This window comes from Cricetulus griseus, chromosome 4 (genome assembly GCF_003668045.3).
Source record: "Cricetulus griseus strain 17A/GY chromosome 4, alternate assembly CriGri-PICRH-1.0, whole genome shotgun sequence".
In the NCBI taxonomy this organism is placed as follows: domain Eukaryota; kingdom Metazoa; phylum Chordata; class Mammalia; order Rodentia; family Cricetidae; genus Cricetulus; species Cricetulus griseus.
In genome coordinates this window covers 182,728,369-182,747,472 of record NC_048597.1, presented here as the reverse complement: position 1 = coordinate 182,747,472, position 19,104 = coordinate 182,728,369, and the positions used below count along the sequence as shown (strand labels likewise).

General features: G+C 40.1%; 1 protein-coding gene across 2 annotated transcripts in view; it reads right to left on the bottom strand.

Moving 5' to 3' along the window:
• Positions 1-18,509, bottom strand: part of Aldh1a2 (aldehyde dehydrogenase 1 family member A2) — a 75,757-nt gene extending 57,248 nt beyond the window's left edge. For both annotated transcript variants that reach the window (XM_035444456.1, XM_035444458.1), the window contains exon 1: positions 18,393-18,509. In XM_035444456.1, the coding sequence (XP_035300347.1) occupies positions 18,393-18,509 (117 nt within the window). The remainder of the gene's footprint in view (positions 1-18,392) is intronic.
• Between the last annotated feature and the right edge of the window lie 595 nt (positions 18,510-19,104).

The window sequence follows — 19,104 nt, the reverse complement described above, 5'->3', positions numbered from 1 at the left end:
ACTAGTCATCAGTCATATTCTCCAGAGGACAGTTCATTTTGGCCTGCCTGAGGTGGACAAAGCTAGCTCCAAATTAGCTGGGAAGGAGTTAGACATTCCTGGCCTCTTTCAAGGCTGCTTGAAATGCTTGGGGCTATCTCCAAGTCATTTACAATAAAAGGTCCTAGGAAATTCCCAAAACTCTGTGATCCAGGTCAGCATAATCCTAGAGTTCCCTTGGATCATAACTGCTAGCATTGTAAAGGGCACTTCTACATCAGTTGTGACCACCCAGCTCTCCCAACTTCTTTCAAGCATAGATCATGTCTTACACTTGGATGGGTCTCCTGGTGGCCTTTCTAGGTCTCCCCCTCCTCCAATCTCAATATCCCACCTCCCTCCTCTATCTCTCTCTCCCAGTGTGTCTGTCTCTCTACCTCCCTGCACACACACACACACACACACACACACACACACACAAACACACACACACTCCATGCTTCCCATAGCTCAATGGGTCCAATTCCCACATACATAACAATTACTAGAGAGCATAACTTAGGTGAGTCATGTAAGCATTCTGGGGCTCAGTTTTTTTCAAACACAATGAATGTAAGATGAAAACACTTTGCCAAGAGGTAATGCTGATTGAATAAGGTCCTGGATTACAGAAAAGCCTGGCCCAGTGTTCACTGAGATGTTTTAGTGATTTTGATTCAAGATGTAAACAATCAATTAAAGGGGCTGAAGAGATGGCTCAGCAATTCAGAGCATTTGTTTGCAGAGGATCCAAGTCCTGTTTCTAGCACCCATTTAGTGACTTAGCTTCAGTTACCCTGTAACTCCAGTTCCAGGGGATCTGAACCCTCTTCTGGACTCTGAGGGTACCAGATATGGTATACAGATGGTATGCAGGCAAAAAAGAGTCTATACCCATAAAATAAAAATAAATCTTTCTTAAACATAATCAATTCAAGGCAACCTGTGAATGTTCGAATTACCCATACTCTCACAGAGAGAACTGGGAAGGTAGAAAAGGCTGTCCCACATATGAACTGGGCCCCCAGGATGTCATTCCTATTGCTGCATGAAGGCAGGCTATGAAAGGTGCTTCAAACAGTCCTGGCCTGGAAAGGGACTGGTCTGTGGCCTGGGAAATGGGCTTTGAGAAGAAAAGCTTGGGGAAAGGGCTACAGTGCCCACTGGCAGTCTTGAGTAAGCCTAAGGTAACATGATTTCTTTTTGTCTTCTGCCTGGAAACAAATGTTCTTTGCCTATCTTCCCTGGGTTTAATTAGTCTTCTGTCTTTCTGGGGATTGACCGTTCATTTGCAAATAGAGGACATCAGAAAGACTGGTGGGTGTGGGTGTTGGAGTGGAAAGACGTTGGAGTGTTTATTTTCAAAGCCACAGGGGTCCCCATTTGAAAAGCACCCAGCTTATCTCAATGTTTTTGTTTGTATGATTTTGAATTGGAAGGTTGGAGCAATTCATTTAGGAGATTAGGCTGTCTTTACAATAGATCTGGTTGGCCTATCCAACAGTATTGCTAGGGTTAAAAGAAAAGTCTTTCCAGGGCACTCAGTGGTTCCAGTACAATTAGAAAAGATTCTTTGAATCTTCCTACATTTTAATGCCAATTACATTTACATAAACGGGTGTCTATTTACTTCTTACAAGTAAGAACCATAAGCTTTCTGCCCAACACTTTAGGGTAGCCAGTTTCAACAAGATACAGGACACTGGGTTAAATGGGAATTTATTAAGAAGGGAAAAATGAGTAAAATTGCAGTCTACGTATGTTCCAAATAACTGAGAAATCCTGGGGTACACTTACACCAGAGTTACTTAATAACCCCAATTCTAATTTAACTAGATATATTTCATCTGGCAAACTTAATCAGATTTTCTTGGGCTACTGTACATGTTTCAAAAATGCTGAGTGAAAAATAGAGCAGACATCATTTCATTACTGCACTTAAAATTTAACTCTTGGCAGAGTTGGAGAGTTTCATCAGACAGAATAACTCTGATGTATGAATAAAGTGACATCTTACAAATCAAGTGAATTTTGACTCTCAGGATAAACCTACTTTTAGCCACAAAAGCCCAGCCCACTTATGGAAATTGTTATCATAGAGAAACTTAGGTCAAAGAGGCAACTATCACCTTCTGTTGAATGAGAAATTAATTTACAAGTTTACAAGGGAATAGTGCTTTTCATTTATGTTGCAAAGTAAATGCCCTGTGCTAGAAGGGCCGAATATTCTGAGATTGAAAAGGCCTTTTGAACTAATAAATGAAGGACTTCTCATTTCCTCACAATAACAAATAAAAAACAATTTCATATACTGTTGGTATAGTTAAAGAGGGGAATTAGTGAAGTTTGGATGAAAATAAAATAATTTCCAACATAATTATGTCTATTTTATATTTAAATGATTCTTTTTTCTCCCTCTCTTTGGCTTTAACAAATATGCAAAAGGATCTATGAAATGTCTCCTCCTATCTCAGGAATTAGACTGTAATATTATTTACAATAATTCATTCCAAACATTCTTGACTTAAAAAGATGAGGAACTAATAAATGCCAGGCTTCACAGCTTATAGATTCTACTGGTTACCTTAAACTCCCATCTGATGTTTAGAAAGACTTAAAGTTTTTTGAGATCTCAATGCTTCATTCATTCATTCATTCATTCATTCACTCCTTTCTTTTCGCATTCCCCTTCCCTCTTTTTTAACAGGTACTTTCCAAGAAGGAAGAAGAGGAAAAGGGGAGGAAGAAAGGGAGGGTGGAAAAGAGGGAGGGGAAGGAAAAAAGTTAACTATCAAATGTTTATTGGTCAAGAAATCTCTACTACAATTTAAATGTTTTTAAAAAATTATTAGTAGTTCTTGATTGTGAAATAAACCCCATGTTGGCTATAAGTCTTTCTAAGAAATACCACTGAAAACTGCCACTTGACATGGAATTCCTCTTCAGGAAAACGAGTCATAACTACATGATAGTCCTATATGAGAAGCTGCTGGAATGTCAGCTTCACTCCCAGTGGCCCCATCTGGCCTGAGCACTCTCCCTGGCATGATAAATCACTGACAGGGTCCTTACCTTCCTGCGTTTGATCTCAGCTCAGCAAGATGTGGTTTTGATGTGAAGAACTCCAGAACTCTTAGGTCAGAGACAAATCACAGTGGCACTGACCTGCCAAGTGCTAAGTCTCTATTAGACTGTGTGAAAAGCGGTGAGCTTCTGACAAGGTTTCTCACCTCAGAGTTTCTGGGCCCTCTGTGGTTTTCAGGACCTTAGCTTGGCAGAAAAGCCTCTGCAACAGCTAAAGAAGTGGCTGCAAACCTTTCATGGCTGTCTTAAGGAATTATCGAAGCAGCCACTGCTCAAACTTCTAGTGCTGGAAATCTAGTAAAAGTGAAACATAGGGTTTCTGTTGGGCATATTTTCATACAGAAATTTTTTATGTAGAAAATATTGTCTTTTGAAATACTAAAACCAAACAACAATAAAAACATGAGAATCCCAAACCGATTCTTACTCAATGAACTTTTATTGCACTGCAAACCACTCATGTATAAAAGGAGAATCATTAACAGAGGTTTTTGTGGATCACTCTTTGGTAATTACCACTATATCTTTGGGAAAGTATTCTTAACAAAAGCATCCCAAAATTGGCCCCAGAAAGACAATTAAGTGTGAACAAGTTCAGTATTGTCCTTCCTGTTCTCTTAACCCTAGGTTCTGGGACTTGGAGAATGGAGGGTTTCAAAGCATCAAGATAGGAGGGAAAAGCAGTTCTTCTAGTTCTTTATATAAGTACATAAATAAATACACATCTCATTCTGTCCCTTTCTTTATAAGTAATAAAATAATATCTCAGAAATTGTCATCCTGTACCACAAAGCATCTTCCTATTTCCAGGACCTAATGTACTGGGACACTCAACAAGCAATCAAATATTTTGCTTAATCATTAGTTGAATAAATATATGTTACATGAGGAATCACTAAATGTGCACACATTAGAGGCAGATCACTGTCCTCCAATGTCCCATGTTCTGTCTTGTTCACTTCTGTATGTGTACCTTCAGTGAGAAGCTTTATTTCAAGAGTCTGTTACAAGTGGGTAGGACTAGAATAGTTTCCCAACCTGGGATGTGTATGTTTTCTTGAAAAGAAATACATAAAAAGGGGAGGGAGAGGAACTGGGATTGACATGTAAAACAAGATTGTTTCTAATTTAAATTTAAAAAATGTATAAAAAAGAAATACATAAAATATGATTATTTCAAAATTATATCTAGCACCTACTTCTTAGTCAACATTTTACCAATTAGTGACCCCACAAATGAGTGAGGTAATTTTATTTTCTATTGTATGCTCATTAATTAATTCATTCAAATACCAAAAAATGGGGGTACATAATGTATCAAAGCAACCATGACATGTGCTCTTATGAAAATCAGTTTTCTCCTATGGAGTGTTACTATGTGTATAAACCACACTTCAACATCAGATCCCATGCCCAGGACCAACTGGCCAACACAAAACAGACTCCATGTTTTGGGGTCACTTTGTGTTTGTTTTGGTATTTTTTTTTGTCTTAAATAAGACAAATAAATATTTTTGTCCCTTATTTTTTGAAGTTTATTTGTTTTGATTTTTACTTTTTTTGTTAGAGAAAGAACATGAAATTGGATGGGTAGGGAGAATCTGGGAGGAGTTGGGGGAGGGGAAGGAATGTTTTTTGTGGAAAATCATTTTAAATAAAAATACTAATTAATTTCAAAACCAGAAAAAAACTATTGTAAGCATTAAGCAATAATTATAGTCCTTGGTGTAACATCATCAAGCACATACATCATTAAATAATAGTAAGAAAGAGAAATATTAGAAGTAAATCTTAAATATTGCCTGTTGGGAGATCTCTTATAAGAGATTTGGTATGTTCAGAACCTATGTGTAACTGTTACTGCAAAAATGACAGCAGAAACTCCAAAAGCTGTAAAGCTAAAACTGGTATGAAATCTTAGTTGTCTGAAATGATAAGGTTCCAAGCAAGCAAACAGCATGCCCCATGGCTATTGACACGTTATTTTCTTCTCTTTAGGCCACTCACAATCAGAAATACAAATCAGACCCACACTCTCTCCCTGGAAAATGAAGTTAGTGACTTTGCAAGTGCTCATTAAGGGTGAATCATTTCTTTCTCTTGACCTGATTTGTGTACAGACATCTACAGTAAATCTTGAGCAACGATCTCCCTCCTTAAAACAGATCAACAAGGGTCCCCAAAGTCCCTGTTTTGTGCTCTTCTTTTCTAAGGCTTCTCTTTTTCTCTGTTGGAATTCCTGGTAATGACACCCGAATGTGGGCAAACCTCATTAGTCTCCCTGCTGTTTACAAGACAGGATTTATGCTCAGTGTGCCAAACACAATGACACACATCACTAAACGGCTAAAACTACCACCCAGGTTCTAATCTGAGAAAAATTTCACTCAGTACAAACACCTATCAGCATAGAGGAACACGAAAGAGCAATTACTGCCAACACATGTAGTCCTTTAAGAGTACACCAATAAATACCCATTTGCAAAGGTTAATTTAATGCAACCCAGGCTGTTATCTGAATAGTATATGTCACCAATTCAATCCATTAAGTAATTACTAAATTCTCAAGAGGGCTCATAGAAGTCAAATGTGGCTCTTCCAGGTTCATTGCTTCTGGATTCCCTGAAGACCATTTAGGCCAACAGCTGGAAGAGAGAGCCACAAAGGCTGCCCAGCCCAACTAGCCAGTTTATGAAAACAGGTAAATGAATCTAACCAGGGTTGCACATCACCAAAGGTCTGTCTGAGGAGAAACTCCTTGAGACCCAGAGGAGAAGCCCAAGTGAATAAAAATGAAAGGAGGTGGAAAGAATGAGGGGGGGCAGGCCTGGGGAGATGTGAAGAAGGAAAGAGCTCCTGTTTCCAAGAGAAGACAGGAATGTAAATGCTCTAAGATCCCACCAAAGGAGACAACTTACAACATTTCTTTGCCCGGAACTTTTGAGCCATTTCCAATGAAGATGCATGCACCCAGTCCCTCCTCCTTCTATCACTGCCTGGATTGCTCTGTTCTGTGTTCATGCTCTCAGATCTGGGTAGCAACCATGGAATCTGACAGGAGTTAGCCCTTTCAGCCTGCCAGAGGGAACATATCCACCCAACTCTCTCTGGAAAGTAATTCTCCACAGAGTTAAGAATAAAATTACAAAATAATCGGCTTGAGGAGTGGGGGGGTCAAAAAAAGAATGCGAAATACATGTGAGCATTCAACAGCCTCACAGCACACATCCTCATTGCCCTGGGGATCATCATCATAACCATGACAAAGAAGAGCACCTTTTAAATGAAAAAGAAGCAAGCAAACAGGTGTTGTTCAGGGCAGTGTGTGAGTCCCCAGCCTGTGAGAATCCCCAAACACCCTCTATCTTAATCATCACCTGCAGAATCACACCTACCCAGGAGGTTCATACCTAGTATGTCAGATTGTCTCAGTTTACTCCCTGGGGCTTTTCTCCTTAAGCATTCCAACTGTTGCTATTAGTTGCTACAGAAAATACTGATCAACTGCAAGTTCGGTATTTGTAGTCAGAGCTGGATCTGAAATGTACTGTTAAAAGTCAGTAGAGCTAATGGTCCAAACTGCATTGCTTTCTTAGAGTTCTTGTGTGTTTCTTGCTGTTACCAACAGCGAAGAAGAGGACAGTATGCTGGCATTGTTACCTACTATAGTTGTTGAGCCAGGAAAAGGTGTTTAATTTAAAAATGCTCACTATTCTCACTTGTGAAAGGGAGATATTACTATAATATTCATATAATAAGTTTACCATAAGAATGAAATATACTCATGTGTACAGCAGTGTCCATTTAGCAGCTATTAACAATACATTACACAGCACGCATTCATTCAGCAACTGCATCTACACTGCTGCACATGAGGCTCAATACTTTATGTCAAAAATAAGATAACTAAGAGTTTGCAATTTAGTAATAGAATTACACAGAAAAAGTTTAATCTCTAACACCAAAGTTGTACAATTTCAAAGAAATACAAATAAGTAACATGGGCACATATAAAAGTTCATTATGAAAAAACTTTGGTATGTGTCACATGGCACTGTACCCAGAGGGGCTGGACTCTATGTCACAGTCAGAGAATCTGACAACAGTTTTTGCAGTCATAGGCACAGCTGCATGAATCATATTGCCTGCAGGATCCAAACACAGAGGTAAATATGTAGTACCCACTTGCCTTTTAAAATAAATTAAAGTATATTAAAATGGGAAGTACTATGATTTATTTTCATCTCTGATGCTAATAATTCAAATTTTCTTCACTGGCCAGATAAAATACTGTACAGAATCAGTTTTTTGTTTTGTTTTGAGATTTTACTTGTTTTTATTTTATGTATCTGAATGCTTGCCTGAATATATCTCTGTGTACCACATGCTTGAGGGCTCAGAAAGGCTAGAAGAAGGTATCAAAGCTCCTGGGATTGTAGTTACAGACATGAGCTGCCATGTGGGTGCTGGGAACTGAACTCATGTCCTCTGGAAAAACAATTTGCATTCTTAAATCACTGAGCCATCTCTTTGGCCCCTGAACTAGTTTTTTTGTTTGCTTGTTTGTTAAAAAGAGCTTTGAACTACTCATTATTTTTCAAATTGTCACCTATACATGCTTTTTCCATAACCTATAAATGAGCAGCTTACAATTAAGGACTTGTCTATTTACCATGGCCTTTCAAAATGAGAGAGAGAGAGAGAGAGAGAGAGAGAGAGAGAGAGAGAGAGAGAGAGAGAGAACTCAAAGAAGAGAGAGACAAAGAGAAAGAAAAAGCAAGAAAGTCCTATAGAGTGAGTACAACACAGCTGAGATTTAAACACTCACAGTTATAGGTAATGTAAGAACATGAGAATTAAGCTTTGACATGAGTGAACTGTAATAATCATTGTCTCAGTTGTTTTAAAATAACTTCACATAGAAGTAGGTTCTTAGTTTAGGAAAATCGATGTTATTAAAATTATCCATCAACTTCTTGCAGTCTCCCATAATAGAGAAGACCAGGCTTGGAGACAACACATTCCAGACTTCCTAGTTGTATTACAGATTACACAGAACAGAATTAAAAAACAAAACAAAACAATGTAGCCATTAATATATCTGACTTTCCATATACTACATCATTTGTCCTTCATATTTATTTGGCCTTGTACATAAACATATACTAACTCTAAGGAGATTAAGATGTAAATACAAAAATCAAAACTTTCAATAAAATAAAACTTTCAGAACACTATAAAACACCTCAAAATGATTGAAATTACAATGTACTTCTTAGTCAAGTAACAAAATTTCTTCATTTGCATTTAAAACTTTATGATAATTAGGCAAGAAGATGACAGAAAAAGAATGCAAGAAAATGTTTGCATATTATATATCAGACAAAGGATTGCAACCCTGAACATGAAAAATTGCTATAAATCAACACTAACATGCACAGAAAAATCAGAAAAAACAAGCCTCGCCAGTTTATAAAGAAGACAAGCCAGATGGCCAAGTGAGATGACACTCAATCCTTATAGGATTGCTAAGTCTGGCAAGTATCAGAACCCAAGTACAGGCAAGGATATAGAGCAGTGGGGACTCTGGTGGACTGACAGATAGTGGAGATGGAAAGTTACATAGTCATGTTAGACAGAAACCTGGCATCCCCAATTGAACTGTTTGCACATACAGTCATAAGCCAGCAAATCTCTTATATACATATATTCTAGAAGCCCTCTCATCATTTATATGAGGAGACTGCTAAAGACTGCTCACCGCATCATTCTTATAGCAAAATATTTGAAATGTCAACAGTTAAATAAATTAGAAATTAGGATATAGACACATTATGAAATATAATATGCAATCATGGTAATGAATAAGTTGCAGGTATACCTGGCAACACAGGTGAACCCTGAAAATAAGATGCTAATAAGCAAAGCAAAATATATCATCATATATATTCAGCATGATGCCACTCATACAAAATATTGTATCATGTAAAACTACAGCATACTGTTTATGGATACATCTATGTGTATGGATAAGACAAAGATGAATGCCTCTGAGGAAAAAGAGGATGGAAGGAGTTTGTAGGAGGGTCTCTGCAAATCTTTAAGACTTAGTAATTACAGATGGTCTCCAACTCAAGAGGGCTTCACTTTAAACTTTCAATTTTATGCTTAAAAGGAATATGCATTCATCAGAAACTACACTTCAAATGTTGCTCTTTTCCCAGGCAGGGAAGATGTGGAATGATACCCTCAGGTGATTACAGATGGCAGCAGCAGGTCTAGAAGGCACATGTTGTAGTGCATACTGTTTCTCTACAGCACACTGTTGCTAAGCTATGCCAGATAGATTGGGCATGTTAAATGAATTTTGTATTAGAGGCAGCTTCCACTTGAGATGGGGAGGAAATGATCTACATTGTGAACTGTTATCATATTCATATACACACACACTTGTATTGCCATCTATACTTTTCTATGTAATTTATTCCTCTTGCATAATCTAACACTACAATGACTGTTCAACCAAGCCTGATAAGTCTCCTTGTTTCTCACTCCTCAAACACTTGATCCACTTTTCTCCTGTGATCATGCATGAAAGTCACTAATGGGCATCCTCAGTTAGTGGCTGAGTGGGAATTCTCTTCAGGTTCTTCCCAGTGATGGCCACATCTATGTATCGTTTTGTGCCAGACTGTAACTACCAATGCTGTGTACAAAAGAGGCCATGATAAATGCTAAATTGATAAACAAATGAGAAACTTTAGGTAAGCAAAAGGCTAACTCTGGCTACAGTTAAAAATAAAATTGGCAAAACAAAACAAAAAATAACCACAAAAACAAAAAAGTGTGTTAGCAGGGCCGTGGTGGCACAGGCCTTTAATCCTAGCACTTGGGAGGCAGAGGCAGGTGGATCTCTGTGAGTTCAAGACCAGCCTGGTCTACAAGAGTTAGTTCCAAGACAGGTTCCAAAGCCACAGAGAAATCCTGTCTAAAAAGAAACCAGAAAAAAATGTCCCTAGGCAATACAATGAGTTACTTTCTCTGGAGCTAGAAAGATGGCTCCACAGTCAAGAGCATGTTTTCTTACAGAGGACCTGGGTTCAATTTTCATTGACCACAACCATCCATAACTCTAATTCTAGACAATTCTGACAATTCTACCACCTTCTTTTGACCTTCTCGGGCACCAGACATGCGCATGGTACACAGACATACATTAAGCAAAACATTTACACACAGAGCAAATCTAAAATTAAAAGAATTAAACAGTCTCTCTACTAAGCTACATTGTTATACTAGATACCATACTCTAAAGAACAGATGAGATGGGATTGCTCAGTTCAGGTTTGGTAGAGAATGAAACCAAAGTTTTGTATTGATTCCTGATCTCCTCCAACAAAGGATTTGCTGAGGAAGTCCAAACTTTATACCTGTGAAAAGACCTCCACTTGTTGCCATAAATTCACAGTCATTTCCTAACATCCTTTCCAGCTAAAGCCTTGTTATTGCATCTTCTTACCCTGATCTTTTCCATCATCACACCCAGGCTCTAGATTTGGTATAGGCACTGCTAGATGGACAAAAAGAAAATTAGGTTATTTTTGTCTATTAATGGGTTTGTTAAATTCACAATATTGTCAGATTTACTTCCTGCAGGTAGTTCTATTGTAGGAAGGGACTTGTGGCCTACAACACTTTGTCTTGGTTTAATCTTCAGGAAATCCTAGAAATAGCATGAAGCAAAGTGCTTGAAGTCTCAGACTTGAAATAAGCAGACTTACGCTGGATAAATGAAAATTATGGTTAAATATATAAATACAGTATTTTTAACTACATTGAAATGCTTTCTTGTCTTTAATAATCAGTATCGGAAGGAATTTTCATATTCATAGTCACTTAAATTCTTATAAACAAGGGGAAAATGTTTGCTGTTTCATCTGGACAGAAAATTGTATCTTTCTGGAGATCTGGAGATGAAGGAACTTCGATTTTGGCTCTCTAAAAGTCAGATAGTGAGCAGGTAAGGAAGCTGAACAGATAACTGCTAGAGGTACCAGGGCCCAACTGTTTTAATAGGAAGGCTTCTTTCTAGAATAAAAATAAGAATGTTCACCCAGGACATTCTAATTTTTAACCACACTTCAAGGAGGGCAATTAACCCCCAGGTGCAAGCATAAAGAGACCAGCAGAAGTCAGGGTTCTGCAACCACCCACTTATTATTCCTACAGGGATTTCCAAAGTCTGAAAGTGTTTTCAAATCATGTGACACATAGACTTACTGTATATTCACTAGTAAGAGTTAAGATTCTACTAGTTTGCTGGCAGAGAACTCGCCTTTTTGGAATGTTGGTATTTTAAAGGGAAACAATTGAAATATAATTCAACATTAAAGCAAGACAAGTAATAAATACCAGAGATAAGAAATTCTCAAGTAGGAAACTTTAATATATTTGAAAGGTTACATGGAGTAGGGTTTTGGGTTTGTCTGAAAGGCAATTAAAAATTAGTCAAGGTCTGCAGATCCTGGAAAAGCTGTTGCTGCTATTGATGCATAACATACTGCCATTATTGGTCTTTTTTATATAAATATAAATATATATATATAAATATATAATTTGAAATTTTTGGAAACTTTAGCTGTGCTGTCAACTTTGGAAAAAAGTATCCCAGTTTACTGTGTTGAGTTGGCATTGTCCAAAAATTAACAGCCATATTGGTCTAGAAATGTTGAACTTAATTTTTTTCCATTTGTACAGGGGTAATGCACTGTATTAAATATGTAAGGTCTTAAAAAAAAAAAGGGATTTTTGAGAGCCCATCCCATGTGAAGGGATGCTCTCTTGGCCTGGACACATGGGGAAGGGCCTAGGCCTGGCCCAGGATGATGTGGTAGACTTTGGGGAGCCCCTTTTGAGGGTCTTACCCTGCCTGGAGAGTGGAGGGGGGATGGCTAGGGGCAGGTGAGATGTTGGGGGGAGGGGGGGAGAGGGAGAAGGGATTGACATGTGAAGCAAGTTTGTTCCTAATTTGAACTAATAAAATAAAAAAAATTTTAAAAAAATTAGTCGAGGTGACATAACAGCAATCAGCTCTATTGGCATTAGATTTTGTTTGACAGGAAATGAAGGGTCTCAAATAACCTGTCACTCTAAATAAAGAAATCTAAAAGAGGCTAAGAAGGCTGTCAATTAGCAGATGCTTTTACTTTCTGGAAGGTGACTGTCCTTTGCCCCCAATTTTAGGCATTATCTTGAACGGTCAAAGTCAATGGAAGTTTCTTCAATTTCAGATTACATAAATCAAAGACACTTTTCCATTGCCAAAAGAAAACTACCTTCTGAGACCTGGCTACATCTTTGTTCAAACTATTTTAAAAGTATTCATAACTTGGCATTTAGGTTCGCCAATTGAACATATTGCACACAGCATATTAATGTTAAATCTTGGCCCCCTTATCAGATAAAGAATTTGTTATTGAGGCACTAGCTGGGAAATTGATTTAGTGACTTTTTGATAAACATAAGACCCTCGGGAAGAAACATCCAGGGAGTCTTTCTTAGTGAAAAAACATTGCAAATATACAAGGACTCAATGTTTAATTTTCTTAAAATTGGCAACCTTCAATTTGGAACTACAAATATAATTATGATCCAAATGAAATCATTATGTTTGAAAAAAAAAACAGAATTTTCACCGGCTTATAGTCCAGAGCCCTGAGAAGCAGTCACTACTATTTCAATTTTGATCAATGTAGAAACTGAAACTCAGTAAAGAAACTCCTTGAGAGAAGACACCATACGTACTCTTAACTACTGTATCTCCAAGACCTGGCACTACACCTGACACCACATGTTTAATATATGTTAGCTGTCCATGTAGTCAATAAATGCATGCATGACCAGGATTTGATCAAAGGCCTATTTTAACTCAAAGCCTTCTCTTTCCATGTCAAGGGCTTGTAAACCTTTTCCAAAATGTGGGCCATATGGTCTCTGCTTCAAGAACTCAACACTGACACTGCAGGTCCCAATGGAACCATGGACAATATTTTACTGAACATATGGGGCTATGTTGCAATGAAACTTTATTTACAAAACCAGGTGGGCTTTGTATAGTCTTTTGACCACAGTAAACTGTTAGTAAAATAACAAAAACACAATACTATCTCTCAGTGTGTGCATCTCATCATTCCACTGAGAAAGATCAAGAACTGGGAACCATGTGCTAAGACTTGAAATGCTTATTGGCTTGGTAATGGTTGAACCATCCAGTTTCTCTAATAGAAAAGATAGAGAAACAACTCTACATGTCTGGCTTCTCTAAAGCTTGGTTACACTGAAGTCACATCTCACAGAGCAGGCTCCTAAGTCTAAAATAGAAGACTGTTGTTTATCACTCTATAGAACAGAAGCGCCTCAGCACATGATGGTTCCATGTGGTAACCCCAGTCCTGTAGTAGAAAGCACTGGGGCAGGGCCTCGGGAGAATTACCTAATCCAAATCCAGAATGGCAGTTTAGCACTCTTTGTTAAAAAGAGATGATAAAAGCCATCAAAAAGCTGTATAGCTGTTTTCAAAAAGTATTATTTTACTGTGAGTTTGGGTATGGAGGGGGTGTGGAGGCCAGGTATCCTCCTTCACTACTTCCCACTTTATTTTATAAGGCAAAGCCTCTCACTGAACCTGGAGCTCTCCAATTCAGCCAGTGTAGCTATGCTAGCAAGGCCCTGGATTCCCCTGTCTCCAAATTGTAAGATGTCACACCCAGCTTTTCATATATGACTGCTGAAGGCAGGACCTCAGGTTCTCGGGCTTGGACTTTCCTGACTAAGCCATCTCCCCAGACTCTGAAAAGGTAAAACAAAGAAACAACATAAAACAGAACTGAAGTTCTCCATATACAGGCAGCTAGATGGATAATTTATCATCAAAGCAATCATGAGTAAAGATTTGAAATGAAAGCTTAGAATGAGATCCACAGTGACAAGATCGAAGGTTCAAAGTAGGCTAGAATTATGACCAAGAACACCTAAAATAACCAATAGTAAATTAAAGTCAAGGAATAAAAAACCATAAAGATGGCACTGGAGATATGGCTCAGTGATTTTCGAAACACTTGCTATCCTTGCAGAGGACCTGAGTTTGGTTGCCAGCACCCACATCAAATGGCTCACAACCACCAGCTTCAGAGAATCTGACACCCTTATCTGGCCTCTTTGAACATCTGCACACATGCTGTACACATACACATACTCATGGATACTGAAATACATTTAAAATAAAAATGTATCTTGAGAAAAAATATAAAGGTGACTCTTTTAAGAGGAGTAGATTGATTTCACAGTCTCATGTTTCCATTAGAAGCAACAAAATGAATATTTAATCTTTCTACATTTTTGAAAAGGTGTCATAGATAAGAAAAGTAAAGAGTATGACAAGGAATGCATATCAGTTTTTCAAAATTCAAGAACAAGTTCTTCCTTATCAATTATTTCTATTTTTACTCCCCATGTGCAGGTATGAAAGTGCTAGGTAAACCTTAAAAAGCCCCGTGAAAATGCAAGTGACATTGCCAACATTATCATTACATTGATCAACTGACCTACTGCTATGCTGAGAAAATCTTGGCACTCAACTTTTCTAATAAGACTTTAAGTTCCTAGATGGCAGATGTTTCATAGTCCAATCTGCACTATTGTTAGGATCATGGTCCCTCAAAAACCCTTTGAACTGAGTTGGAATTGACCCTAGAAAAAAGGATGCACTTATTAAAAAAGTTGTTAAATGAACAAATAAAAGAATAAATAGTAGGTATCCAAATGAACCTTTGTTCTATTTTTTCCCAGTGAGCTGCCTTTTATGTTTCTCTTCTAGTGTTGCATACCAGTGCTCAACAAATGTCCTCTTTCTGGGTTCTTATGTCTCTCCACGACATCAAATACTGGGAGAACACAGAACCCTGTATGTTGCTGTCAGTTTATGGACATTTTTCAGTTGCTTGCTAAAAGAATGAGCCAGTGGAGCGGCAAGGAAAGATGGAGCCAACAGAGAAAGCAGAAAAGTAGAATAAAAGTGGAATAAAGAGACCTAGGAATCTGAGAAACGGAGAGAGAAAGAAGAGTAGGAGAGGAAGAGAGACCCCACTTCTCCCTACAGTCAGGAGCAGTTCCTAGGAGAATACTGAGCCTTAGTTTTACAACGTGTATGATCCCAGAATATGGCTAGCAATACAAAAAACAGACAGACGAAACAGAAATAACCCAGAAAAACTGAGGAAAGCACAGCTAAAAGCAATCACTTTCTATTCTAGCAGTCTTCAAAGAACACGCGGGAACATACATTCAGCTTCACAATGCTTTATAACAGTATTACTCTTTCTTGACGATTAGTCTTGAAAAACCAACCAACCAACCCATCCTCCTTAGTAAGAATCATTTTTAAAACTTGGGGTCTAGGTTCCTGTATTAGGAGAAAAAGAAAACAGATATATTCCAAAGGTATTATTGTTCTTTATCATTAGTCTAAAATAGATACTAGAAATTGGAGCAAGCAACTTTTTTTTTTTAATGAAACACAATTGCTTAAAAGCTGATACAAAGCCACACTTAAGCTCTTTCAGAATGCTTCTAGATTGAACTTCACTTTCATAGAATTTTAAAGAACCTTTGACAGACAATGGCATTAACATTGGGTTGACTACTTCCCCATTCCCTTATTAGAAAGTGCAAAATTATTTTGGAAGAAGAAATAAAATGATGAAAATTGCAGAAAAATTACAGGATCACAAATGCAAAAATTCTAAGAACATATTTTTCCTTAATTCTCATAATCTGTCCAGTTATGTTGGTCACTAGTTTATATTGACTGTCAAATCACATAGAAAAATGTTATTGTAGTGTCATTCAATAAGGGCATGTTTAACAGGACAAAATGAATGATAAATCTGTTTGCCTTATAGTACCATTATTTGATGCAAATGTCTTGTTTCCTGTTTTTCAACAGACTCTAAGGCATAATAAAACTTACATTACCCTTTAAATTTTTCATAACAAATATATTAGTACTAAAGAATTGCCCATCTACCTTGTTCATTATTCTGATTAAAATTTCCCTCACTTTTGATCATGAATGCATTTTTTAAAAAGACCTCTTTCTTTTGAAGGAAAAAGCAATCTTAGGCTACAAAAAGAGCAATCACTATTCTTTCTGTTAAAATAAAATAAATCAAAACTGCTGGTTGGTAATTCCTGTCTCAGAAAATTTAGAAGTCTCACTAAAGAGCCTAGGACAGAAGCTGCTGGGAATGCTCGCAGATACCTGATTTTACAAGTTTTTGTGAAAGAGCCTGTAGATTAGTGTTACTCCGAGTTTACGAGGGTTGTTTGTCAAGGCAAAAATAAGGTGCCTCCTCCCCACAAATTAAAGAATCACGTTACAATCCATTATTTCATTTCTGATTGTTTTTCTTGGTAATAAGTGGGAAAGTGGATACTGGATAAAAGTCTTCACGGAGCTAAAAAAGACTCCGACATTAAAGGCTCCAATTAGCTATAAATCAGTTGTCTTTCCTACTGGGGGAGAACAAGAGAGAGAAGAGAGGGGCGGCTAGAGAAAAGGAGAATTGGAGGAGCTTCCAAATGAAATTCTGAAAAAGATATCTACTGCAGACTTTCGGGACTGTTAGGATAATCTGATCAAAAGTAAGTCTAAAACAAACCCTCGGCAATCACGTGTGGGTCTTGCCTCTTAAGATCTCTAAAGCGCAGCAGAAGAGGTTAGGGACCCTCATAAAACAAAACTTTTATGTGAATGCTTGCCTGGCTTGTTCCTAAACCCGGAGATGTGCCACACACTGGCACTATTGTTATGCAAACAATGCCTAAAGGGCTATAACCATTAACGACCTCTCATTAAAATGGCTTTCAAAAATTTGTCACACCATCTAAAAGCTAACAGGTACATTAAATCCACCTAAATCCACATTCAAAAATACGAATCCTACTGATCCTAATTCTGAAACTCAATGCAACAAATTTTCAGAAAGGATGTTTTTGCATCTTTCTTTCAACCATTACAGTGTCAGAGGCGAACGACTTGAGTTCTTTGAACATGTCGTGTATCTTCTAATGCCCGCGGTGAAACATGAATTAGTTGTAACGTATGTGCTCGTTGCATTTAAATTAATTGGCAGAAGCTTGAAGTAGGAAAGGGAATCAAGTAAGGGGATGCTAAAATGAACTCCCGAGAAATGTGACTTTAAATGCTATGCCCGCCACTTTGCTATAACACACACTCCCTTTGTGTATGTATTTAACAAACTTCACCTCATGGATAAAATAGATCCCCTCCCCGAAAATATGTGTGGGGGGAGGTGTCGATTTGCATCGGGAAGCAGGCGCATATTGCTTTTAAATGCAGTTTAACAACAATCCCTGCTTGGCAAACCTAAGACATCAGAATTCGTTAGGGGAAAAAAAATTAGGTTTTTCAGTGCAAAAGTGAGCTCACTAGTTTGTGCAAATTCAGTTGTTTTCCCTTTACTAAAATGTGCATTGCCTACAAAATCCTGAGGGAATATTGGCATCGACCTATTGCGACTTGGCCAGGTTCCTGCGAAATCTGTGCGACCCGGGTCCTGACGACCACTTCAGCGACCCGGCTCTGAGGGAAGCTGGCCCCGGGCAGCGGCGCAGCCTAGACCCGGAGGACGGCGGGGCGACACTGGGCTGCAACGCCACCCTGGCAGGGAACCTCAGTCTGCTCTGAGCCCGGGAGAACCGCACCCCGGTGTGCTCCGAGGAGACCCAGGGGAACCACCCTCCAAACCGGACCCTGGCCTGCTGAGGAGACCTGGCGGACCTCAAAACCGGAACTCCTCCGTCTGCTTTGAGAAAACTTGGGGGATCGCAGAACCGGACTCCAGTCAGCTCTGAGATCCGAGGGACCCCAGAACCGAGCCTAGGGGTATCTAGGGAACCCCAGAATCGGACCCCAGCTCTCCCTGAGGAGACCCAGGGGACCCCCAGAACCAGACTCAAGTCTGCTTTAAGGGACATCACCTCCCCAACCAGCCCCGAGGTCGTCACCACCGTCCGCGGCTGACGGCGACCCCCGCGCTGCCTTCTGGTCGGGACCGGTTCCGGGAGATGCTCCTCTAACCGAGGCGGGACTTCAGAAGCCCGCACCGTAGTCCCCGCGGAGGCGCGGGGATGACAGGCGACCTCCGGTCCCTCTGGCCTCTGAAGACCTCCCGAGGGAGCTTCTAGATAGCGTCCGGGGACGGCTTTACCTTGGTGTACTTGATCTCGAGGTTGGGCGTGGGCGAGGGCAGGAGCTGCAGCGAGGCCATGAGCGCGGCGGGGTCGGCCTTCACCTCGCCGGGCATGGCGATCTCGCTGGAAGTCATGGGCAGCCGCGGGTGGGTGTGCGCGGGGCGCTGCGCGGCCGGGGCGCTCTCGCTGTATATAGGCAGGTGTCAAGCGGGGCCGCTTCTTATTGGACGTGCGGCCCACAGGCGCGGGGGGCGGGGGCGGCCCATGAGGACGCCCCGCCGCGGACGGCATTTGCATACGGCCGCGAGGCGCCCGCGCCCGCCCGCCCGCCAGCACGGTCAAGGCCGCGGCTCACGATCCCCCGGCCGACCCCGGGGACCTCGACGGGAACCGGCTCGGAGACAGCGGTCGGTCCGAGGAGACTAGTGGCCGGCCGGTCCCGTAAAGAGGCTCCCGAGCGCAGCGCAGGTCCCGCCGAACCCCGCACCCCTCCACTACCTGGCCTCCTCCCCACGCCGGGGTCCCGAGCAGCCCGAGAGACCCTTCGCCCAACCCTCCACATGGCACGAAGGGCGCGTGGCCACGGGTTGGGGTGATAGATGCTCCCCACGCACCCAAGGAGAATCTTCTGGAGCCGCCGACGCCGGCTGGCCCTCGCCAGGCTTCTCCGCCCAACTGCTGCCCTCTGCCGGCCCTGCGGCCTAGCTCTGCCTGAGGGCGTGGGCTTCA